Genomic DNA, 27,244 nt, shown 5'->3' on the forward strand with positions numbered 1-27,244 from the left:
AACATTTGACCAGGTATCAAACGAGAATTTGTATTTTCTTAACTGGAAACCATTTGTCAGTAAGTTATTGTAAAATTCCCAATAATTTACAGGACACTGGCTGCCACTAGCAATACATGCCAGTAACCTACAGTGCCTTCACTGACTCTTCTGTTGACAAACATTACTTGCTAATTGGCAGCATACTGTAGCAGCGGTGGCCTATCAGAATATTGCAGGTGTGGTTTATTGTAGGTGTGGCTTTTAGCTAGCTCTTTTGGTCTTCCATGAGAGGGAATATCATCCCAGTTCATATGGTCTGTTGTATTCTGTTTATAAACATTAAGCTTGCACACTGCCAGTTTTCTAGCCTTATTAAAACTTACCAAAAGTACATGTGATAGCAAATAGCCATATAAAATGTAAGTTATAGCTTGTCACCATGTTGTTGTAATACTCACAAAGTTACCACACCATCAGGTTAGTGAGTGACAGGTGAGATACAGTGAGTTACTGTGAAATTTACAATAACTGACTTGCAGCAAGTTTTTCCAAATTAAAAATGAATTTTCTATGAACCAGCTGCCATTAAGCAAAAGGGTTTTCTAATGATCAATTAGCCTTTAAAAATGATAAACTTGGATTAGCTAATACAACGTGCCATTGGAACAAAGGAGTGATGGTTGCTGATAATGAGCCTCTGTACGCCTATGTAGATATTCCATAAAAAATCTGCCGTTTACAGCTACAATAGTCATTTACAACATTAACAATGTCTACACTGTATTTCTGATCAATTTCATGTTATTTTAATGGACAAAAAATGTGCTTTTCTTTCAAAAACAAGGACATTTCTAAGTGACCCCCAACTTTTGAACGGTAGTGTGGGTGTGTATATACTGTATATATATGGATGGTGTGCATATATATATATATGAAACTATGAAATAACACATATGGAATCATGTAGTCAAATAAAATCTAATKAAATTGTATTGGTCACATACACATGGTTAGCAGATGTTATTGTGAGTGTAGAGAAATGCTTGTGCTTCTAGTTCTGACAGTGCAGCAATATCTAACAAGTAATATCTACAAATTCCAMAACAGATACCTAATACACACACATCTTAGTAAAGGAATGGAATACGAATATATAAATATAAATATATGGATGAGCAATGACAGAGCGGCATAGGCTAAGATGCAGATAGTATAGAATACAGTATATACTGTACATATGAGATAAATAATGCAAGATATGTAAACATTATTAAAGTGGCATTATTAAAGTGACTAGTGTTCCATTTATTAAGGTGGCCAAGGATTTAAATTCTGTATGTGGGTAGCAGCCTCTCTATGCTAGTGATGGCTGTTCAACAGTCTAATGGCCTTAAGATAGAAGCTGTTTTTCAGTCTCTCGGTCTCAGCTTTGATGCACCTGTACTAACCTCGCCTTCTGGATGGTAGTGGGGTGAACAGACAGGTGGTTGTTGTCCTTGATGATCTTTCTGGCCTTCCTGTGACATCGGGTGCTGTAGYTGTCCTGGAGGGCAAGTAGTTTGCCCCCGGTGATGCGTTGTGCAGACCGCACCACCCTGTGGAGAGCCCTGCGGTTGTGGGCGGTGCAGTTGTCGTACCAGGCGGTGATACAGCCCGACAGGATGCTCTCAATTGTGCATCTGTAAAAGTTGTGTAAGGGTTTTAGGTGACAAGGCAAATTTCTTCAGCCTCCTGAGGTTGAAGAGGCGCTATTACACCTTCTCCACCACACTGTCTATGTGGGTGGACCCTTTCAGTTTGTCCGTGATGTGTATGCCGAGGAACTAAAAAATGTCCACCTTCTCCACTGCTGTCCTGTCGATGTGGATAGGGGGGTGCTCCCTCTGCTGTTTCCTGAAGACCACGATCATCTCCTTTGTTTTGTTGACGTTGAGTGAAAGGTTATTTTCCTGACATCACACTCCGAGAACCCTTGCCTCCTCCCTGTAGGCTGTCTTGTCGTTGTTGGTAATCAAGCCTACTACTGTTGTGTCGTCTACAAACTTGATGATTGAGTTGGAGGAGTGCATGACCACGCAGTCATGGGTGAACAGGGAGAACAGAAAGGGGCTGAGCACACACCCTTGTGGGGCCCCAGTGTTGAGTATCAGTGAAGTGGAGATGTTGTTTCCTACCTTCACCACCTGGGGGCGGCCCGTCAGGAAGTCCAGGACCCAATTGCACAGGGTGGGTTTGAGAAACAGGGCCTCCAGCTTAATGATGAGCTTGGAGTTACTATGGTGTTCTTACATAGGTATTCCTCTTGTTCAGATGGGATAGGACAGTTTGGTGGCAATTYCATCGTCTGTGGACCTATTGGGGTGGTAAGAAAATTGAAGTGGGTCTAGTAAACAAAAAAGTGTTAAACAAATCAAAATATATTTTATATTTGAGATTCTTCAAAGTAGCCACCCTTTGCTTTGATGACAGCTTTGCACACTCTTGCCTCTCAACCAGCTTCATGAGGTAGTCACCTGCAATGCATTTCAATTAACAGGTGTGCCTTCTTAAAAGTGCATTTGTGGAATGTATTTCATTCTTAATGAGTTTGAGCCAATCAGTTGTGTTGAGACAAGGTAGGGGTGGTATAAAGACAATAGCCGTATTTGGTAAAAGACCAAGTCCATATTACGGCAAGAATAGCTCAAATAAGCAAAGAGAAATGACAGTCCATCATTACTTTAAGATATGAAGGTTAATCAATCCGGAAAATTTCAAGAACTTTGAAAGTTTCTTCCAAGTGCAGTCGCAAAAACCATCAAGCGCTATGATGAAAATGGCTCTCATGAGGACCGCCACATGAAAGGAAGACCCAGAGTTACCTCTGCTGCAGAGGATACGTTCATTAGAGTTACCAGCCTCAGAAATTGCAACCCAAATAAATTCTTCACATATTTCAAATAACAGACACATCTCAACATCAACTGTTCAGAGGACACCTTCATGGTCGAATTGCTGCAAAGAAACCACTACTAAAGGACACCAATAATAAGAAGAGACTTGCTTGGGCCAAGAAACACGAACAATGGACATTCGACCAGTGGAAATCTGTTCTTTGGTCAGATGAGTCCAAATTTGAGATTTTTGGTTCCAGAATGCTGTGGCCAGGCCAGGCCAACCCACTGGGGAGCCAGGCCCAGCCAATTAGAATGAATTTTTCAACACAAAAGGGCTTTATCATGCTGTTTAATTAGCTTATTGATATGTCACACCTGTCAGGTGGATTTCATAGTTTTGATGTCTTCACTAMTATTCTAAAATGTAGAAAAAAGTCTAAATAAAGAAAAACCCTTGAATGAGTAGGTGTTCTAAAACTTTTGACCGGTAGTGTATATATTATTATTGTAATTATTATTTATAATTTCTTTTACCATCAAAAGGTTTGGGGCTGGACCAAAAACATCAGTGGCTGAACCTCTGGAAGCCCAGGCCTATTGACGCCACTGAGGACACCAGGGTCAATGGAGTTGATGAATTTCCTTCAGCCACAATCAATGCACCTGGGTTTCCTTTCCTTTGGTGTATCCAGACGTAAATTATTAAATGGAGGATAAAAGCGTGAGTGGTGTGGAAACGAGACAGTCAGACACAGACAAACAGACAGARGACAGTGGCTGAGGCAGACAGGCTGGGAATCCAACCCCTCCCACCCTCACTGCCCATCCTGTCCCTCCCCCCTCCCTGACTACCCCCCCATCACCCCTCCATCCTCACTCACTTCCCCCTTCACTGCCCCTCTCCCCATCAGCTTGCCCCCTTGCCCGTGTGGTGGGCTCTCACTCCAGGCCTCCTCGGACGACCGCTTGAAGTGCAAATCTGTGTTCACAGAACTTCCAACTTATTCCTCTTGTCAGCGGAGCAGGAAATGGGAAGCCTCCCAAATGGCACCCTATTCCCTATATAGTGCACTACTTTTGGACCATAGGAATTTGGAATAGGGTGCCATTTGGGACAGACATGGAGTGGGGGCCCCTCGCCCAGCCGCCTCACCCCTGTACCGCCCCAGTAACGGGATCATTGACAGGCCAGTGACACTGCCCAAACAGATAATGGAAACCTATTGATTTTCACTCCTTTTTTTGTATACAGGAAGAGTCGGACAGCGGTCCCCGGGTTGGCACTTCAGAATAACCAGCCAGAACAGAAAGAGAAAGAAGGACGTGATCAATGGATTTGAACTCTGGATCTCCGCTGCTGCCACAGACGATAAGGTGGGGGGYAAAAGCCAGGCCGACAGATAAGTGCCATCAGTCAATCACCCAGTTTCTCATGGTGCAGTGATAGGCTGCTTCTCAAATGACACCCTATTCCCTACACCCCTAGGGCTCCGGCTCTGGTCAGAGATAGTGCACTATATAGGTAATAGGGTCCCACTGGGCACACACTGGTTGAATCAACATTGTTTCCATGTCATTTAAATGAAATTACATTGAACCAACGTGGAATAGATGTTGAATTGACATCTGTGCTCAGTGGAGTGTCAGTTGCGACGTAGACATAGTCTACTGGTCCACCTGAAACACCTTAACACACACTATTTTTTATTTAACCGTTATTTAACTAATAGGAACTAACCTTCTTAGAGTGGCTGGGAGCTTCCCTTTAGTCTCCCCTACTGCAGTATCACACAGTAACACAGACACTCCTAATGTGCCAGTGTTTTAAAAATGACCTCCTAAGGCTCTCCTATTAAAATTAAACAACTTGTCTCGTTGCTTATACTTTCTGGAGAGACTAAAATGAACAAATAAAATACCGTGATGATTCAAGGCAAATGCTGTTGCTATTCTCTCATTTTACCACGCTAACTCGTTACTATTCACTGGTTCTGGTTAAATGCAGCTAGCCCCTCTCTCTCTACTCCATGTGGTACAGGTGAATCAGACGTTTATATACAGTTTTAATAGAGAAGTAATCTCCAGAGAGGGGTGTCTTTGATTCTCAGGCCCTAATAATAACCATGCTTTGGTCTACTACTAGCTACCACTGGACCACTACTGCAGATGGCCAATGTGGCTCCTACCATGTAACACATTTCTTTATGTCGCTCTCTCGCTCTCTCTCCAGGCTGCCAGTGAAATAATAAAAKCCCCACTCCTGGTCATGGCTGGCTCAATCTCATTATAATCTCTCTTTGGTTTTTATTCATGGTGCCCTTTGGGACGGTGTCTGCCCCGTGACGTGGCTCCCAACCTCCGCAGAGAACATCTTTTGAAACAGCCAGGAGACCTAATGAAGTCACAGAGTAGCACAATTATTTCCCTGAGAAGGAGCATTAATGTACTTGAGAATCCCCTCCGGAGGAACATGATGACAATTGGTTTGTACAGCTTTGATCATCCTGTTTTAAATACGGACCAGGATAAACTGCAGGGTCGGCCCCCTGTGCCATGGGTTGGGTTTCTAGCAGACGTCGGGTGCGTGTCAAATGGCACCTTATTCCCTATATAGTGCACTACTTTTTTATTGGTGAAATTTAATAGGAACTCTATGGTCCCACCAACCAAACATACTTACAAAAGCTAAAAACAAAAGGCGAGAATGGCGGGTTATATAAAATCGTTGTATATATATTTTGTACAGCCACAATGTTATAGACCGAGTTACCAGGACTTGTAGGGGGTGAGAAACGAATAATTGTAAAAAAAAAAAAAGTAAAAAGGCCAATTTAACTATTTCATTTCAGTATTTTATTTCAGAAAGTTCTTGATATATTTACCACAGAAAGCTGAACGAATACATGGTATATAGAGCCTGCTTTCTTTAATCATCCAAAATGAAGTATGATGTTAAACCAACCAGACATTATTACAGTACATTCACATCTCTCAGACATTCCCTAGTGTTGTCTAGATGAATAAAACATTAAACTTGTGTATTTTACTTAGCATAATACAATATCTAACTGGAAGTTTCAGCACCATGGAAATGTGATTTACGTTGTAACTTGACTTGGATTAAAAAGCTCCTAGTCTTTTTATTGGACTGTGAAATCCATTTCAGAAGGGATAGGTAAGTTATCCATAATAATATTAGAAATAGTGCTTGGCGGTGGTGAATCCTCAAAGAACAGTACAGAACAATGTGCTTCATTAACTAGGACTAATAAACGCCTTAAACCAATAATTCACCACTATCTCAGCCTTTCTTCATCTTTTGTCTTACCTCTAAATGTTATTGAAAAAAAACTAGCCTCAATCCACTGCTTCTGCATGTTTATTTGGCAAGGTTAGCAAATTGGCAAAGGTTGATAGTCAAACCAACTAACAAGCAGTGGATTGAAGCACCTCCTTCTCCATAAAACCACTTTTGAGGTAAATGTGTATATTGCATGATATTGATGAGCTACTCAGCTTACACTACAAGAATCCAGTGACACAAAGTTTAAACTTGTTGAATATTTCAGGAAATACATTATAGTATTGGTCTTATAGATAAATCACAAGAAAACATGTTTTCTTTTCTTGATTAACATAAAATGAGAACATATCACAATTCCAATTACATCAGAACAAGACAAATAGGAAATAATTAACATGACAGTTAGGGAGAAAGCAGATATTGTGTCCATTCATACAGTATGGACAGTTCTAGCAATACATATAATTTGTGATATAAAGTACCAGTCAAAAGTTTGGACACAGAAAACTCATTCTAGGGTATTTCTTTATTTTCACTATTTTCTACATTGTAGAATAATACTGAAGACATCAAAACGATGAAATAACACACATGGAATCATGTAATAACCAAAAAAGTGTTAAACAAATCAAAATATATTTTAGATTCTTCAAAGTCGCCACCCTTTACCTTGATGACAGCTTTGCACACTCTTGGCTATTATCTCAATCAGCTTCACCTGGAKTACTTTTCCAACAGTCTTGAAGGAGTTCCCACATATGCTGAGCACTTGTTGGCTGCTTTTCCTTCACTCTGGGGTCCAACTCATCCCAAACCATCTCAATTAAGGGGAGGATAAGGTCATCTGATGCAGCACTCCATCACTCTCCTTCTTGGTCAAATAGCCCTTACACAACCACGCGGAGATCATCAGTTCACCTACTCTGCGTCTCACAAAGACATGACGGGTGGAACCAAAAATCTCAAATTTGGACTCATCAGTCCAAAGGACAGATTTCCACTGGTCTAATGTCCATTGCTCTTGTTTCTTGGCCCAAGCAAGTCTCTTCTTATTATTGGTGTCCTTTAGTAGTGGTTTATTTGCAGCAATTGACCATGAAGGCCTGAGTCTCTGAACAGTTGATTTTGAGATGTGTCTGTTACTTGAACTCTGTGAAACATTTATTTGGGCTGCAATTTCTGAGGCTGGTAACTCTAATGAACTTATCCTCTAAAGCAGAGGTAACTCTAGGTCTTCCTTTCCTGTAGTGGTCCTCATGAGAGACAGTTTCATCATAGCGCTTGGTGGTTTTTGCGACTGCAGTTGAAGAAACTTTCAAAGTTCTTGACATTTTCCAAATTGACTGACCATCATGTCTTAAAGTATTGATGGACTGTCGTTTCTCTTTACTTATTTGAGTTGTTCTTGCCATAAAATGCTTGGTATTTTACCAAATAGGCTATCTTCTATAGGCTATCTTCTGTATACCAACCATACCTTGTCACAGCACAACTGATTGGCTTAAACACATTAAGGAAAGAAATTCCACAAATTTACTTTTAACAAGGCACCCTGTTAATTGAAATGCATTCCAGGTGACTACCTCATGAAGCTGGTTTAGAGAATGCCAAGAGTGTGCAAAGCTGTGATCAAGGCAAAGGGTGGCTATTGTGTTATTTCATAGTTTTGATGTCTTTACTATTATTCTACAATGTAGAAAATAGTCAAAAGAAAAGAATAACCCTGGAATGAGTAGGTGTCTCCAAACGTTTGACTGGTACTATTTATGATTGACCCTGTATTCTGATTATGGCTTCTATAGGCTACAGTTAAAAGTAACGGACAAAGCATTTATCATTTACACAATGCTGAGGTGTCAGTTGTCTCATTTGGTAATGGGTTCAACGTTCTGACTGACTGCTAAACAGTGCAAAGAAGGAAGCAAGAAGTCACATTTAACATGTGTACCTGTTGCAAGATGGCAAGATTACCTGTAGGTAAAACTTCACCTAAACATAGTAGAGTAGAAGCGGTTACAGACTGCAAACGTTCGGTTAGAAAAGTTGAGATACAAGGTTCTGAACTGACTACTGTTCTAACTTCAGCGATTGTTGGCATTTTTGCATCTCAAGTACAAGTCTTTGTTTCTGTACATATAAGTAACAAGATCCATCATATACAGTATAGAGACAGGTCTTATAAAATAGAGGGACGGGCTGGTATTGTGCATATTAAGAAAAACATATAGCTTTAGAATTGTTCTATCTATCTATATTTCTATGTATCTATCCATATTTACATGTAGAGGATAAAGATATAAAGTGAAAATGTGTAAACAACCCTCTAGTTCAGGACGCCACTGGAAGAAGCTCTGGAAAGGACGTGTCCGTGTGCTGCTCCAGGCTTGGGTGCTCATTGGACGAAGGGTGTGCATGGTGCAAGGGATGCTCATCATGGAGCTCAGGGTGCTCGTGGGTTTCGGGGTGCTCATTGGGCAAGGGGGGCTCCTGCTGGGGCAAGGGGTGATCATGAGGAGAGGGGTGTTCCAAGCAGGAGTGCTCATGGTGCGTCTGGGGCTCATGAGCCGTGGGAGGCTCATTGGATGTTGGGTGCTCCCGAGAGGGGTGCTGCTGGGGGGGCAAGGAGGGCATCTCTTTGTGTAGTCGCAGGACCTCCACCATGCCAGCTCCTGTGCGAGGGACACTGGTATGCATGAGGTGCCTCTGTAAGTGCCTGAGCCAATCCTCCTGGATAGACAGAGGACCCTGGAAGACGAGGTCACAGAATCTGCATAGGAGAGAGAGTTAAGTTAGGCTAGGTTATGTTAGCCTAGGTTAGGTTAGCATACATATGGATACTATTTAGCATCTGAAGTGGCAATAATTTTCCTGTACAGGTGAACAATATATTTTAGAACCGAAGCATGACCATTTCACAATATTAAAGGGGCACTCCGTAATGTCTTTGTGCCTTGTGGCCACAGGGTGGAATGCACAACAAATCAATACGCACACAAAAACAGGGAGGGGACAGAGAAGCTTGTTGTGGTCCTACATACCTGCAGGTGAGTCTATACATCTCCTCAACAGCACATGGGAGAGCTGAGAACAGGGTGTTCTTTGGTCCAGCCCTCAACCTAGGCTTCTTCAGTATACAGGAATAGGCTGAAAGACACAAATCATCTCATTACAGACCAAGTCAGTACAGACCAACTTACTATAGACAACTCCATGCAACTTAGCAGACTGACTGACACCAGGAATGAGAGAGTCACAGGCTGTGTCCCAATGGGGGCCCTGGTCAAAAGTAGTGCACTATACAGTACTGTACATTCGGAAAGTATTCAGAACCCTTGGACTTTTTCCGCATTTTGTTACGTTATAGCCTTGTTGAATTTTTTTACATTTTTTTTATCATCCTCATAAATCTATACACAATACCCCATACATTTTTGCAAATGTATACAAAAATTAAAAACAGAAATATCTTATTTACATAAGTATTCAGACCCTTTGCTATGAGACTCGAAATAGAGCTCAGGTGCATCCTGTTTCCATTGATCATCCTTGAGATATTTCTACAACCTGATTGGAGTCCACTTGTGGTAAATTCAATTGATTGGAGATGATTTGGAAAGGCACACACCTGTCTATATAAGGTCCCACTGTTGACAATGCATGTCAGAGCAAAAACCAAGCCATGAGGTCGAAGGAATTGTTCGTATAGATCAGAGACAGGATTATGTTGAGGCACAGATCTGGGAAAGGGTACCAAAACATTTCTGCAGCATTGAAGGTCCCCAAGAACACAGTGGCCTCCATCATTATTCAATGGAAGAAGTTTAGAACCACCAAGACTCTTCCTGGAGCTTTCCGCCCGGCCAAACTAAGCAATCGGGGGAGAAGGGCCTTGGTCAGGGAGGTGACCGAGAACCCGATGGTCACTCTGACAGAGGTCCAGAGTTCCTCCGTGGAGATGGGAGAACCTTCCGAAAGGACAACCATCTCTGCAGCACTCCACCAATCAGACCTTTATGGTAGAGTGGTCAGATGGAAGCCACTCCTCAGTAAAAGCCACATGACAGCCCGCTTAGAGTTTGCCAAAAGGCACTTAAAGGACTTTCAAACCATGAGAAACAAGATTCTCTGGTCTGATGAAACCAAGATTGAACGCTTTGGCCTGAATGCCAAGTGTCACGTCTGGAGGAAACCTGGCACCATCCCTACTATTGAAGCATGGAGGTGGCAGCATCATGCTGTGGGGATGTTTTTCAGCTGCAGGGACTGGGAGAGTAATAAGGATCGAGGGAAAGATGAACGGAGCAAAGTACAGAGAGATCCTTGATGAAAACCTGCTACAGAGCACTCAGGACCTCAGACTGGGGCAAAGGTTCACCTTCCAACAGGAGAACGACCCTAAGCACACAGCCAAGACAACACAGATCTGGCTTTCGGGACAAGTCTCTGAATGGCCTTGAGTGGCCTAGCCAGAGCCCGGACTTGAATCCGATCGAACATTTCTGGACAGACCTGAAAATAGCTGTGCAGCGACGCTCCCCATCCAACCTGACAGAGCTTGAGAGGATCTGCAGAGAAGAATGGGAGAAACTCCCCAAACACAGGTGTGCCAAGCTTGTAGCATCATACCCAAGAAGACTTGAGGCTGTAATCGCTGCCAAAGGTGCTTCAACAAAGTACTGAGTAAAGGGTCTTAATACTTATGTAAATGTGACATTTCTAAAAACCTGTTTTTGGTTTGTCATCAACGGGTATTGTGTGTAAATTGATGAGGGGGAAAAATGTCATCCATTTTGGAATAAGGCTGTAATGTAACAAAATGTGGAAAAAGTAAAGGGATCTGAATATTTTCCGAATGCACTATATAGGGAATAGGGCACCATTTTGGATGCAATGTTCTGTACATGTTCAATAGGGTACATTCAACACTGTCATTTCAGAAAGGTGCCTTTATGTTCTTGACTTTTGTGACCAGGCTTAGTGAACTTACTTGTTCCTTCTAACAAGGCAACCCTCTTCCTGCGTGCGTAAGCGCGAAGATGATTGGACAGGCTAACAGCACTGGGAAATGTTGTGTTACAGTGAATGCAAATCTTCTTATTAGATGCATTTCTCTCTGTAAAGTGAGAGAGACATTGAAAGAGAGAAAAATCAAAAGAAAGCAAAGCACACAGAAGTTGAGTTCAAAACTTTAAACATGTTCCAGAAGCTCATTGACAACACTTTTCTTGCAAGGAGAACGTGTTTGAACAAGTGTCAAGATTGTAGCATCTAATCAAAATGCCTCCGGATAACCATGCTCTGTTTGTTTTTAACTTCATTAACAGTTGCCTTCCATTAGAGAACCTTTGTTTGGATGCTGCCCACTTTTTCAAATAGTTCAACTTCTACACGCATTACATCTAAATTAATTGCTGCTTGGGTTTCAGGGTCTTTGATAAGCGTCTTTGAGAAATCAAATCTGGAGGTGAGTTGAGGTGACTTTAGGGGAGGAATCTGAAGAAATATAAGAAATATGACTACAGAGCACATAGATGAACATGAAGTAAAACTGCTATTCCCTGTGTGCCATCACCTCTCCCTCCATCTGTTTTCATATTTTAAAGATCTGTTTTGCACTTAGCAGTTGGAGACGTGTTGTTGAGAGTAATGTTTATCACAATCTAAGGACTCCAGGGTGCCTATTTTCACCTGTAGCAGAAGATTCACGCAGGGTTTGGAACAATTTGGGGCTTTAAAATGTTATTTCGGCTATGACAAGAAATTCGTACTGTGCTGATTGTGTCAATATTGCACATTAATTACAATGGTTTGGCATGGCACTGCAGGCTACATCTAGAGCATGTTAAATCGTAAAAGCGTTAGATTATGAAAGGTCTCTTCGAACACCTGTTAAAACAGATTTGATTGGGTAACAAGCCCACACCGAGTTTCTATGCAGGCTGTCCTGAAGCTACTGGCAGTTGTGTGAAAACAATAGCGACAGCTTCCCATTCATTTCACACCTAATAGGTGAAAAAACATCTGCTACAGAGGTGTTTTTTAACCATGACAAGCTACTAAAGGTTATTTAAATTACCAGCAAAAATGTGTGTTAAATCTCCATTTAACATAACACTGATTACAGCAATATGGTGTAGAAGCCATTGTTAGATGGTTAAAACTAAATGCGTGACTCGGTCTATTCTACCTTTAAGGTTTCAGCTTTCAGCTATAATGTAAAAAGTAACTTTGACATTCAACACTGTCAGCCACAAAACGGGCAATCACTAGAATTCTGACAGACCCCAAAAAATTGCTATCTGATTTAAAATCTTTATTAATCATTCTGCAAAATGGACGGGAACTCTTATTTGGACAGACATTAAACAAAGGTGTGTAAACACAGCTGATGTGCTTCCAGAGCCACATCAAAAGAACGTGACAGTTGTTTTATTTCAATTTCAAAGCCCCTTTGGTGACATTCATTATTTTTGTGTGCGTTACAATAATTAAATTGACTGTGAACTTTTCTTTTTTTCTTGTTTCTTTTTTAAAATCCAAGTCCGTTTGATTGACATGTTGTGATTTAACATGGGCTCCTGTAAGTAATGAAAAGCTGTAGAGTTAGTAAAACATACAAAAACAGCTGTGGAACAAGACAAGTTTGTGTTTCATTAAAGCAAGCTAATACTGTAATTGGTGTGCACAAGTCACATATTATCTTAATCTGTATCATTGCACTCTATAAAACTATTACGAAGAACACCTAAAAGAATCATACTTATCTGCAAAGGACTAAACTGATTAATCTTATGAATGAAGATAGAACACTGTGAAAAGAACAGACCGCCGACACAGTTTAGCTAATAAAGCTGTGTCTGTCACTTCTATCCATCATCTATCTGTCTTAACTGGATTTTTTGTCTTATTTGATTCTAGTTGAAACAGACTGATCATATGTCATATATGTTTTGCCATCACAAAGAGGGGCCTTGTTGCACTACAATAATAATTACCATCAAATAAAATATACTTGGCAGACAAAGTAACTGCAGTTTGTAACTCTATAGTTTTTAACTCCGTTACTTGGCAGAAAACAAAAAAATTGCACATTTTGGTTAACTGGGTTGTTTAAAACACTGTTGAGTCTCATCACAATAAAATAATGTAAAAAGTCCTTTTCAACTTTACCATGATGTCACCAATTTTGAAATTGTACAATCTCAATGTCTTTTTCAGTTCTGAAAGTGCTCTAAAATGCTGATATTCTGATGTGTATAGAAATTATTTGTGAGGCTTCTTACCATGGGCCCAGTGTGTTTCCAGGTTGCTGGCCTGTTGGTTCTGTCTCCCCTCAACCCTCTCTTTGGTCACAGTAAAGTGGTTCTTATCTGCATCATCCTTGTCTAACTTCCTCTTCCTCAAAAGCTCGCCTAAAGTGCTCCGGGAAGGTTCAATGACACCTCGTATCTGTAATAATAATAATACATAATACATTTTACTTGCATCTTTCAAGATACCAAAAGACACTTACAGAGTAAAATAAAATAAAGATATTGAACATAAGCAAATCAAATCGTATTTGTCACATGCGCCAAATACAACTGGTGTAGACTTTACCGTGAAATGCTTCCTTATGAGCCCTTCCTAACGATAAAGAGTAATATATTACTATATATAACCTAAGTGTATGTAAACTTCTGACTTCAACTGTATGTATAAAAATATATATATATATATATATATATATATACATACAGTTGAAGTCGGAAGTTTACATACACTTAGGTTGGAGTCATTAAAACTCGTTTTTCAAACACTGATTATTAGAAAACCCTTTTGCAATTATGTTAGCAAAAGCAATTATGTTAGCATAATTGCAAAAGGGTTTTCTAATGATCAATTAGCCTTTTAAAATGATAAACTTGGATTAGCAAACACAATGTGCCATTGGAACACAGGAGTGATGGTTGCTGATAATTGGCCTCTGTGCAGCTATGTAAATATTCCATTAAAAATCTGCCATTTCCAGCTTCAATATCATTTTGAACATTAACAATGTCTACACTGTATTTCTGATCAATTTGATGTTATTTTAATGGACAAAAAATGTCTTTAAATGGCTTTTCTTTAAAAAACAAGGACATTTCTAAATGACCCCAAACTTTTGAATGGTAGCATATATAAGTAAAAGTTAATCACACAAAATAGCATGGTACCAATACAGCACAACAACAGTACCTCTATACTCTTCCTCTCAGGAAAGAAATCCTCTCTCTCAACTCCCTCCTGCCTGGGTGTATTTGCACTGGGATCCCATGGAGTGGGAGTGCCATTCTGGCCCAGCTGGCAGCCATGTTGGATCTTCACTGGGATCCCCATCGGTGTTAGGAAAAGCCCGTCGCTGCCAATGAACTTCTGGGAGATGATTGGTCGAGAGATGAACTGCTTCCTGTTCAGGTTTCAAATAAAACACAACAATGATATAGCCAGAGAGATACATGAAAAAGTACAATAAAATAAAAGTCGCCAAAATGAAAAATAAATAAAAATGAAGACAAATTCTAAAAAATAAATCATATCTACAGTACCAGTCAAAAGTTTGAACACACTTACTCATTCAAGGGTTTTTATTTATTGCTACAATTTTCCACGTTGTAGAATAATAGTTAAGACATCAAAACAATTAAATAACACATATGGAATCATGTAGTAAGCAAAAAAGTGTTAAACAAAACAAAATATATTTTAGATTTAATCTTCTTCAAAGTCGCCATCTTTTGCCTTGACGACAGCTTTGCACACTCTTGGCATTCTCTCAACCAGCTTCACCTGGAATGCTTTTTCAACAATCTTGAAGGAGTTCCCGCATTTTCTGAGCACTTGTTGGCTGCTTTTCCTTCACTCTGCGGTCCAACTCATCCCAAACCATCTCAATTGGAATGAAGTCGGGTGATTATGGAGGCCAGGTCATCTGATGCAGCACTCCATCACTCTCCTTCTTGGTCTAATAGCCCTTACAAAGCCTGGTGGTGTTGGGTCATTGTCTTGTTGAAAAACAAATGATAGTCCCACTAAGCGCAAACCAGCTGTGGTAGTCATGCTGGTTAAGTGTGCCTTGAATTCTAAATAAATCACAGACAGTGTTACCAGCAAAGCACCCCCACACCTCCTCCTCCATGCTTCGCGGTGGGAACCACACATGCAGAGATCATCAGTTCACCTACTCCGCGTCTCAAAAAGACACAGCAGTTGGAACAAAAAAATCTCAAATTTGGACTCATCAGGCCAAAGGACAGATATCCACCGGTCTAATGTCCATTGCTCGTGTTTCTTGGCCCAAGRAAGTCTTTTCTTCTTATTGGTGTCCTTTAGTAGTTGTTTCTTTGCAGCAATTCGACCATGAAGGCCTGATTCACGCAGTCTCCTCTGAACAGTTGATGTTGAGATGTGTCTGTTACTTGAACTCTGTGAAACATTTACTTGGGCTGCAATTTCTGACGCTGGTAACTAATGAACGTATCCTCTGCAGCAGAGGTAACTCCGTGTCTTCTTTTACTGTGGCGGTCCTCATGAGAGCCAGTTTCATCATAGTGCTTGATGGTTTTTGCGACTGAACTTGAAGAAACGTTCAAAGATCTAGAAATGTTCCACATTGACCGACTTTCATGTCTTAAAGTAATGATGGACTGTTGTTTATCTTTGTTTATTTGAGCTGTTTATTCCATCATATGGACTTGGTCTTTTACCAAATAGGGCTATCGTCTGTATACCAAACATACCTTGTCACAACACAACTGATTGGCTCAAACGCATTAAGAATGAAATAAATTCCTCTAATTACATTTTAATTTCATGAAGCTGGTTGAGAGAATGCCAAGAGTGTATAAAGCTGTCATCAAGGCAAAGGGTGGCTACTTTGAAGAATCTCACATCTATTTTGATCTCTTTAATACTTTTTTGGTTACTACATGATTCCATGTGTTATTTCATAAATTTGATGTCTTCACTATTATTCTACAATGTAGAAAATAGTAAAAATCAAGAAAAACCCTTGAATGAGTAGGTGTGTCCAAACTTTTGACTCCAAACTTTTGACTCATTACCTGTATTAACTAATTGTGGGAAGCTTGAGGAAGCCTACCCGAAACATTTGACCGAAGTTAAACAATTTAAAGGCAATGCTACCAGATACAAATTGAGTGTATGTAAACCCCTGACCCACTGGGAATGTGATGAAATAAATAAAAGCTGAAATAAATAATTCTCTGTACTATTATTCTGACATTTCACATTCTTAAAGAWTCTTGTTTCTCATGGTCTAAGAGTCCTTTAGGTGCCTTTTGGCAAACTCCAAGCAGCCAGTCATGTGCCTTTTACTGAGGAGTGGCTTCCATTTGGCCACTCTACCATAAAGGCCTGATTGGTGGAGTGCTGCAGAGATGGTTGACCGTTTYGAAGGTTCTCCCATCTCCACAGATGAACTCTGGAGCTCTGTCAGAATGAACATCAGGTTCTTGGTCACCTTCCTGATCAAGGCCCTTCTCCCCCGATTGCTCAGTTTGGTTGGGCGGCGCACTCGAGGAAGAGTCTTGGTGGTTAAAAAACTTKTTCCATTTAAGAATGTAGGAGACCACTGTGTTCTTGGGGACCTTCAATGCTGCAGACATTTTTTGGTACCCTTCCCCTTCCCCAAAACTGTACGGACAATTCCTTCGACCTCATGGCTTGGTTTTTGCTCTGACATGCACTGTCAACTGTGGGACCTTATTTAGAAAGGTGTATGCCTTTCCAAATCATGTCCAATCAATTGAATTTACTACAGGTGGACTCCAATCAAGTTGTAGAAACATCTCAAGGATGATCCATGGAAACAGGATGCACCTGAGGTCAATATCGAGTCTCATAGCAAAGGCCTGAATACTTAAGTAAATAAGATATTTTGTTTTTTTGTTTTTAATAAATTAGTAAAAATGTCTAAATACCTGTTTTCACTTTGTCATTATGGGGTATTGGGTGTAGATTGCTGAGGATTTTATTTTTATTTAATACATTTTAGAATAAGGCTGTAACGTAACAAAATGTGGAAAAAGTCAAGGGTTTCGAATACTTTTCGAAGGCACTGTATATATGATATACAAACTACATGGCCAAAAGTATGCGGACACCTACTCATCGAACATCTCATTCCAAACTCTTGGAATTAATAAATGCGGAAGACACCCCTTTGGCTGCTACAATAGCCTCCACTCTTCTGGGAAGGCTTTCCACTAGATGTTGGAACATTTCTGTGGGGACTTGCTTCCATTCAGCCACAAGAGTATTAGTGAGGTCGGGCTCTGATGATGCGCGTTTATGCCTGGCTCGCAGTCAGCGTTCCAATTCATCCCAAAGGTGTTCAAAGGGGTTGAGGTCAGGAACCTGAGCAGACCAGTCAAGTTCTTACACACCGATCTCGACAAACCATTTTCTGTGTGGACCTTGCATTGTGGACGGGGGCATTGTCATGTTGAAACAGGAAAGGACCTTCCCGAAATTACAACGTTGGAAGCACAGAATTGTCTTGAATGTCATTGTATGCTGTAGCATTAAGATTTCCCTTTACTGGAACCAATGGGCCTAGGCCGAACCATGAAAAACAGCCCCAGACCATTATTACTCCTCCACCAAACTTTACAGTTGGCACTATGCATTGGGGCAGGTGGCGTTCTGCTGGCATCCGCCAAACCCAGATTAGTCTGTTGGACTGCCAGATGGTGAAGCATGATTCATCACTCTAGAGAACGCGTTTCCACTGCTCCTGAGTCCAATGGCAGCAAGCTTTACACCACTCTAGCCAATGCTCGGCATTGCGCATGGTGATCTTAGGCTTGTGTGTGGCTGCTCGGCCATGGAAACCCATTTCATGAAACTCCAGACGATTTGTATGCGCTATGCAGTTCAGCATCTGGCGGTTCCGTTCTGTGAGCTTGTGTAGCCTACCACTCTGCGGCTGAGTCGTTGTTGCTCCTAGACGTTTCTACTTCACAATAACCACACTTACAGTCGACCGGGGCAGCTCTAGCAGGGCAGAAATTTGACGAACTGACTTGTTGGAAAGYTGGCAACCTATGACAGTGCCACGTTGAAAGTCACTGAGCTCTTCAGTACTGGCCATTCTACTGTCAGTGTTTGTCTATGGAGATTGCATGGTTGTGTGCTTGGCCATGTAGTATATATACAAATTATACTAATTTTGTGTCACTGATTTACACACAATACCCCATAATGACAAAGTGGAATTTAGCTTGAAGAACATTTTAGAAATCCATCCAAAATTAAAAGCTGAAATGTCTTGAGTTAATAAGCATTCAACCCCTTTGTTATCTGTAAGTTCCCCCAATCGAGCAGTCAATTTAAAACACAGATTCAACCACAAACACCAGSAAGGTTTTCCAATGACCCGCAAAGAAGGGCACCTATTGGTCGATGGCAAAAAAACTAAAAACAGACATTGAATATCCCTTTGAGCATTGTGATGTTATTAATTACAATTTGGATGGTGTATCAATACACCCAGTCACTACAAAGATAAAGGCGTCCTTCCTAACTCAGTTGCCGGAGAGGAATGAAACCGCTCAGGGATTTCACCATGAGGCTAATGGTGACTTTAAAACAGTTACAGAGTTTAATAGCTGCGATAGGAGAAACGTGAGGATGGATCAACAACATTGTAATTACTCCACAATAGTAACCTAATTCACAGAGTGAAAAGAAGGAAGCCTGTACAGACATCCTGTTTGCAATAAGGCACTAAAGAAACTACAATTTGGCAAAGAAATTAACTTTATGTCCTGAACACAAAGCGTTATGTTTGGGGCAAATCCAACACAACACATCACACATCACATTTTTTTCAAGCACAGTGGTGGCTGCATCATGTTATGGGTATGCTTGTAATCGTTAAGGACTGGGGAGTTTTTCCAGGATAAAAAGTACTGGAATGGAGCTAAGCACAGGCAAAATCGTAGAGGAAAACCTGGTTAGTCTGCTTTCCACCAGACACTGGGAGATTAATGTACCTTTCAGGGCAAATCTWCACTTGAGTTGCTTATCAAAAAGACAGTGAATGTTCCCGAGTGGCCGAGTTACAGTTATGACTTAAATCTGCTTGAAATCTATGGCAAGACCTGAAAATGGCTGTCTAGCAATGATCAACAACCAATTTGAGCTTGGAGAATTTTGAAAATAATAATGCACAATCCAGGTGTGGAGACTTACCATAAAGACTCACAGCTGTAATCACTGCCAAAGATGATTCTACAAAGTACTGACTCAGGGGTGTGAATACGTATGTAAATTAGATATGTCTGTAGTTCATTTTCAATAAATTAGCAAACATTTCTAAAAACATATTCACTTTGCCATTATGGGTTATTGTGTGTAGATGGTGAGAAAAAAATATATTTAATACATTTTGGATTCACGCACAACAAAATGTGGAATAAGTCAAGGGGTATGAATATTTTCTGAAGGCACTGTATACATGATATAGGATATAATATTGTATTACATCCCTTAAAGGTGTGAACAGTAACTTTTTCGAGGAAATGTTTACAGTACCTGTTGAGAATCTGGAGGATGTTCTGGTGTTCCTGCTCGTCCTTTAGCAGCTCATTGAGAATACACACTGGACTCTTACTGGTGCTGGTGCTGGTCTTCCCTATTCGCTTCAGGTGGCCCCTCACGTGGTTGGAGAGGCCTGTCTTGGTGTCGAACCAGCCCCAGCACAGGGGACAGGTGTGCTCCGCCTGAGACTCCGGCTTCTCAGCTAAAACATGGAGATTATAAAAAAGGTTCCGTATTAACTATCTACATTTACATGTAATGCTCTTATCGCTCTTATCCAGAGCAATCTAGGTAAATTACTAACTAACTTTGGGGTAACTTTGAACACTACACTATCTATACACTATCTATAGAAAAATAACATGACACACTTGACTGGGAAAAACTGTAATAAGTATAGTTACTGTGTAATTACAGATTACTTTAACCCTATTACAATGCAATAGTGCAGAAAACAATAAGTTACTGAATATAAATACGTTGCTCACCTTTTTTGATCCTCCGCACCACAGATGGGACCTTCCTGCGTATGCGTGGCTGTCGGTCCTGTGAGGCTACCCGCTCAGGTGACACCACATGGCGAGCGTCATAACTCAGCCCCAACCTGTACAGGTGCCCTCGCACGTGATTGGATAAGCCCACCCCAGACTCAAACACAGCAGGACAGTAGGGGCAGGACTTCCTTTCTGTTCCAAAAGAAGGGGAGAAGTCATAGTCATAGGAGAGACTCTGGTTGTGTGTGCTGGTGGTGGTGGGTGACTCTGGAGAATCGTCACACACTGAGCTTTCTATACACTCCTCTTTGATGATAAGCTTCTGTATGTCATCGCTGTCATACTCCCCATCCTTGTCTTCAGTCTTATTAAAATGGTGGTCAACCTGAACGGCGTTCTTTTCAAAACGGCCGATGTCAGCAGCAGGTGCAGGATTCTCTTTGATAGAAGAACCCCTCTGTCTGCGTATGAAGTAGCTACGGGCGTAGGGGTTCCTCTCGTTCTCACTACTATCCAGGAAGTTGGCTGTAGCCTCGCTGGTGTAAGCACTAAAGTCATACGTGTCCTCATAATCATCGTCTCCCTCTGTGTCCTCGGGAGTGGTAGTCTCTTTTAACTTTGGGTTCAGTTTTGGCAAAACATTATCAACCACCTTGTCCACGCTGTTGTGGAAGGGAGTTGACATTTTTCTTTTGGATGGAGTCTTTTGGGTAACAGCTTGTGCCTCTGACTTCCTGCCGGTCAAGTCGTTGCTACCACCCTGACTCTTGTCAGAGTTGTAGCTATGATACAGCATCTGGCCTGGTTTAACCATCTTGGATGTAAGCAACACATCAACATTTGAGGGATATTTTGTCCTTTCGGAGATTCCTGAAACCACATGGTCGTATAGTTGATTGTCTTCCTCTACATAAGGGAGACCTGTTGTCACGTCTATTTTCTCTGTTGGTTTAGGAGATAATTTGCTTGGCTTGTCACTCCTCCACAGGGATGGTGACAGCTTGTTTGCTGAGCTGACAATGCTGCACTTGAACTGAGAGGAGGTAAGACCTTTGTAAGACTTCTGTGTGTCTGCTGTGTCTCTCATGTAAAAGTCAGCTACACTACCGGACCAAAAGCGAAAATCCGCTCTTTTCCAGAAAGCAGGCTTTTTAATACAGAACTTTGGCTTTAGCTGCAGTAGTTTTAAATCTGCTGCTTTTTTGGACGGGTCAGCTAGGCTATATTGATCTGGATGGTTAAGTGCTTTTTTAAATGGCGGATTTTCACATTCATCATCAGAATCCGACTGTTGGTGTATCAGCTCACAATGCCTTTTAAGGCCATCTTCATTCTGGGTGCTGAAAGGGCACACTTTACAGTGAAACAGAACATGACTGGATTCATCATTGTTATCTGTAAGAAACTCTGTCTCCTCATCTTTGATCACGTTCTTGTACTTGGACTTCAGTGTGTCACAGTGCATCGCGTACAGGTGTGCTTCAAGCTCCCGTTCCGTCAATGCCACGTGGTTGCACTCCGCGCAGAGGTAATAACGTTTATCCTTGTTGTGTGTCTTGGCGTGCTGGACGAACGTCTTGGGGCAATTGGTCCCGAACACACACTGCGGGCACTGGAGCTTGGCGTTCCTGCCTTCGTCTCGGAGTTTGTTGAGTCCCTGGATCTCCTCCATGAGTTTCTCCCGTCTCTCCTGGTGGATAATCATGTGCTTGAGGAGGGAGCTGCGATCGCGGAACGAACGCCCACATTCCCTGCATATAAAAGGCCGGGGAACTTTCTCGTGGTGGCGTACCTGATGATTTTGCCCATCTAAATGATACATCACATGTCTATGCAAATGCCTTTTCTCCTTGAAATTAACTTTGCACATTGTGCATGGGAAGAATGATGGTTCTTGTTCGGATTGCTCGGTCTTAAGCTGTTTGGGCTTTCCACTAAAGAGGGAGACGGAGTGATTGTCCTCTTGGCAATCTGCTCTTACAATCAGTTTCTTAATGATTACAGGGCTGTCACTGGGATGCGCTTGACATGAATTCACAGAAGATTGTACATCAGCCTTTTTACAGGAGGAATCATCTTCATTTATGTTGGAGATGTCAAAATCCTCGTCATCATCTTCCTCCTCTTCAATATGCCACTTTTTGTAAGTGTGATTTGTGCTGCAGTTGTAAACTTTTTCAGGAGAGCCTGCCGTACCCACCAGGTGTATTTTACGCTTCCTCTGTCTTTGGTTGGTAAGCTGAGACATCACTCCCACTCCTGCAGCGTTTGTCTCTAAGCTGCTGTCAACTGTGCGATTCTTCCACAACGCCCGTATGAGCTCTTTCTGTGAGTCCCAGTGTAGTGCATCAGTCCCGTCAGAACCGTCCGACGAGCTCTCAGAGGACTCTGTGGTGTTTAAGTCCCATATAGATCTAGCTCTAGCCTTGACTCCCTCGGCCATCCATATTTGGTTAATTGGCGTTTGGTGTGACTGTGGACTGTGGCCTGACAAGGTGGTGTCGGGGGCCTGGTAGGGCAGTTCAGCCTCACTAGCCTCAGAGTCTGATGGTGACGTGTTGTTGGCCCCTGGCTGCGTGGTGGCTAGTATTTTCAGAACGAGCCCTGCTGGGTTCTTCAGGGCGTCTGATTGAAGCTCACTGGGTGGTGGTAACACCTGAGGGCTTGTGTCCCTCCCAAATTGTCGTAGTTGGGCGTCCTGGGCCTCCACCAGGACATTGTTGGACATTGTGCTGTTTTTGTTCAGGCCACAGCTCTCCTCTGAGGCGGGGTGTGAACCAGGTCCATTAACAAGTGCTCCTGAAGGCAGTGAATGGGCTGCTTGGGCTGTGTGGGGAACAGCAGGGACACTGTTGGGTACAAATGAACTGGGCTGTGCTCCATTTAAAGGGTTTGGGAGTCCGTCAGAAGACAGCTGCTCTGACAGACCTGCAGCATTGTTCTTCAGGGAAGACGTGTGACGCTGTAATGGCTCCTGAGTGGCACCGGAGCTGTCACACACTGGTTCCACCACATCTCCTTCTTTGTTCTCTTGTGCATTTGGCTTTATATCAGCCATCTCACCAGTATGTTCTGAGAAGAGAAAAACAGAGAAAAATAACCAAATCAGCTTTAAACATGCTCAATAATTTATGTCATGTTTTGAGAGCTAAAGGCGGTGAAAAATGCATTATTAAAATGTGTCAAATTGAAAAATGTACAGCCCAACCCACAACAATTATCATATCACTACATTGTATATCGTTTCAAAATCAAATGCAGGCTAATACTATGTTGAATAACAAATCCAAACAATTACTATTTTATTCACAGTGTTAAGTTTCAGCTCTGCCTACTTTCTCCCCAACTGTTCCACACAATGAGAGTTTTATCCGCATTACTTCAGCGCTCCTCTCTGGTGCTGCATTATGATTTTCCTCACACCCTCGTCCGCCACTTCTCTTCACAACAAACCCTGCTGTTAGCCCCAGATACCCCGGTGAGGGCTCTTAATTACCAGAGCACACCTCTGGGATACAACCTTCCTGTTCCTCCCCCGAAAGCTCCCAGACGCCTGCTAAAATTGACCAATTTCCATGGGAACAAAGTAGACTTCCAATGAGATCATACTCAGTCTTAGCACTCTGTGATGGTGCCAACACGGGTCCCAGCACGACGCTGTTGTTGCTCCAATCCTGACAAATTGGCATGCGTCGGGCTACACAATCAGTCTGTCTCACACAAACACACGCATGAACAGACACACACACACACAACACGTGCACGCACACGCACGCACACACACACCACACACACACACCACACCACACACACACACACACACACCACACACACACACACAACACACACACACACACAACACACCACACACCACACACACACACACACACACACACACACCACACACAGAGATATATAAAACACCACACAGCTATAAAAACACAAATATATAAACAGAAATCAATAGTCGTCAGGACAGATTGCTGAATGTAATAGAGACTCAACTGTTTAAACAAGCCACTTAAAAGAGTGAAAATACATGAATAAAATCTTCTAACATTTAACACTCTTCCTAGCCTTGTAATAGTCAAGCTGTGAGACTAAGAGACGAGGTGATGTATTTTACAGCTTGGTACAATGTGAAGTGTCCAGGCAGGGTTGTTGTAGCCCTAGCTGATAGACATAGGTTGCATCCCAAATGYCACCCTATTCCCTATTTAGTGCACTACTTTTGACCAGGACCCATAGGGGCTCTGGTCAAAAGTTGTGCACTATAAGGAATAGGGTGCCATTTGGAATAAACCGTAGTGTAGTCCACAATGTATGCTCAGTGGATTTGACATGATCCAGTGTTGGCTGCTCTCTACAGGAAGCTACGTCGCTAACGAAGTGGTAAATTCAGTGTTAATGAGTGGCTTCACTGTTACCACCTCTGAGGTAAAACCTTCCGAGCACCATATTCCCTCCATCTGCTGTAGTGTTACTGTAGGGGCTTGGGTTAGCAGGGAGGGAGAGGCAGAAAAGACGCTCTGCATTTAAAGCTAACGTCACTGCTACCCCCCTTGAACAGCAGGGTGGCAAATCCATCAGAATATGATTACAGCTTTACATTTAGAGGCTCATTAGCAGCAGTACTAGCCAGGGGTGAAAGTAAGGCGGTACGGTCCGGTACGGTGTCCCAGCAAAACAATTGTGGGGGTATGCCGTACCGGTAAATCATGAGCCTATCACAATAATGCAAACAAAATATCAAGAAAACTGTTGGCTATTACACCATTATTTATCAGTAGGCTATCACATGTCAGAGGCATGAAAAATTAGCGAATGGACTTGAAAACGGGTGGTATAGCCTGCATTCCGGTGTGGTTCAACGAGAACACCGACATTTTGCCAAGGTACAGATGAATGGCAGACACTGAGCTGTGCATGMACAGCAGTGGAAGCGTACATACTGGACTAATGACTATCGCCTAAATGTSATTAGACTTTGTGGTGTTTTGTGTAACGGAGGCCTCTTTCCATTCATCACTGTAGGTTGTGAGTGGATGACGTGCGCGGGTAGCCTAGTAAAGGAGCCCTTTGAATTGACTGGTTGTGTTTACGCCACAATCAATCACATTTATTTATAAAGCCCTTCTTACATCATCTGATGTCACAAAGTGCTGTACAGAAACACAACCTAAAACCCCAAACAGTAAGCAATGCAGGTGTAGAAGCACGGTGSCTAGGAAAAACTCCCTAGAAAGGCCGGAACCTAGGAAGAAACCTAGAGAGGATAAAATAAGTCATACATTTTAAAAGTTAAATGACACATCTTTACAACTAGGCCCACAGAGATCCTATTAAATTATTATGGATTCTAGATGTAATTCTTGGATTAAGCGCGTGCATACATAAGAGGTCACCTACCGGGAAGAAATGAAATTTACTTTCACCCCTGGTACTAGCGTACAATATGACTCTCCCTCTTTCTGTTCCACATATCACAACCACAAGCAAGCAGCTAGGGTTCAACAGCAATGCCATTTTAAAACATGGATTTTCTTTTATTTACTTCATTTAGTTCATGTGAAAAAGGCTGACTTTGCATTGCCAGAAGCTATTTACAATGATTATAGGCTTAAGTACATTTACGTCGTATGCGTAGATCGACCTCTATCTTTTCTATTACCATTAATCCAGCTCTACATCTTTCCCCAAGACWTCTTACAGTATATGCGAGAATGTTCCGTAATCATTATGTTCTAGAACATTCTTAAATAAAACCTTTGTGTTCAGCCAAATTCTACTGAATGCATTAAAAAAAAATGTTTTTGATGAAAAACCTCCCAGATATGTATAATATGTCACTGYGATTTTTCTTTCTTTGACTCCTTTTGGTTCTGGGTGTATCAGCACTTGCAGTAACACTCGTATAGCACCTCATCTTGAGGTTACTGCAGGAAAAACAGTGAGGCGATAATTGCATATTATCATAATTTTTCTGTATTCCCTGAAGGTACATAAACCTTTCTGAGATATTTTATAATCAGCTTGTCTCAGCGACCCAATGTCTTTAAAAACATCGTAGAAAAGCATTTCAAACTTTAGAACTTGAAACATCTTACTCTTGACCTTACAAGAACCCAAAACCTGTCGACAAAATACACTGAGTGAACAAAACATTAAGAACACCTTCCTAATATTGAGTTGCACCCCCCCCTCCCCCCCTTTTGCCTTTGGAACAGCCTCAATTCGTCGGGGCATGTACTCTGCAAGGTGTCAAAAGCGTTCCACAGGGATGCTGGCCCATGTTGACTCCAATGCCTCCCATAGCCTCCCATTGACTGGATGTCCTTTGGGTGGTGGACCATTCTTGATACACACAGGAAACTTTTGAAACTGTTGAGCGTGAAAAACCCACCAGCGTTTCAGTTCTTGACACAAACCGGTGCACCTGGCTCCTACTACCATACCCCGATCAAAGGAACTTAAAAATGTTGATCCATGTCTCAATTCTCTCAAGGCTTAAAAATCCTTCTTTAACCAGTCTCCTCCCCTTCATTGACACTGATTGAAGTGGAGTGACATTAATAAGGGATCATAGCTTTCACCTGGTCAGTCTATGTCATGGAAAGAGCAGGTGTTCTTAATGTTTTGTATATTCAGTGTATATCACATTTATTACAGTGATGAAACATTTTCATTTCAATTTTGTGTCAAAACGAAAGAAAACATATATTTTTGTCGCTCCATTCATAGACACATCAATCATATTGTGTCCCTGAAATGGCTAAAATCTCACGTGAACAGCCTGAAAACATCATTAAACAAAGAAAGAGCCAGGCTTAACATCAGCAGAGAATCAGTGTTAAAGGCTTTGAGTTTTGGGTGTCTAAGGGAATTCCCTCTCCCCAACTGGGACCAGTCAACCAGACCAGTTCAACCGCTGGAGCTGTCTGGATGGATCAACAGACAGCCACCCATCCCCATGCAGTATATCTATGCCTCCACCTTCACCG

At 41.8% G+C, this 27,244-nt stretch overlaps 1 protein-coding gene across 2 annotated transcripts in view; it reads right to left on the bottom strand.

The window, feature by feature from the left end:
- Nucleotides 1–5,694: 5,694 nt before the first annotated feature.
- The window catches only part of LOC111972358 (zinc finger protein 644), a 46,529-nt gene continuing 24,979 nt past the window's right edge, over nucleotides 5,695–27,244 (bottom strand). For both annotated transcript variants that reach the window (XM_023999381.2, XM_023999382.2), the window contains exons 3-9: nucleotides 20,238–23,315; nucleotides 19,744–19,951; nucleotides 14,383–14,593; nucleotides 13,446–13,611; nucleotides 11,150–11,275; nucleotides 9,201–9,306; nucleotides 5,695–8,929 (exon numbers count right to left, since the gene is read on the bottom strand). In XM_023999381.2, the coding sequence (XP_023855149.1) occupies nucleotides 8,491–8,929; nucleotides 9,201–9,306; nucleotides 11,150–11,275; nucleotides 13,446–13,611; nucleotides 14,383–14,593; nucleotides 19,744–19,951; nucleotides 20,238–23,301 (4,320 nt within the window). In that variant the 5' untranslated portion in view covers nucleotides 23,302–23,315 and the 3' untranslated portion in view covers nucleotides 5,695–8,490. The remainder of the gene's footprint in view (nucleotides 8,930–9,200; nucleotides 9,307–11,149; nucleotides 11,276–13,445; nucleotides 13,612–14,382; nucleotides 14,594–19,743; nucleotides 19,952–20,237; nucleotides 23,316–27,244) is intronic.

The sequence above is a fragment of the Salvelinus sp. IW2-2015 genome, linkage group LG13 (genome assembly GCF_002910315.2).
Source record: "Salvelinus sp. IW2-2015 linkage group LG13, ASM291031v2, whole genome shotgun sequence".
Taxonomy (NCBI): Eukaryota; Metazoa; Chordata; class Actinopteri; order Salmoniformes; family Salmonidae; genus Salvelinus; species Salvelinus sp. IW2-2015.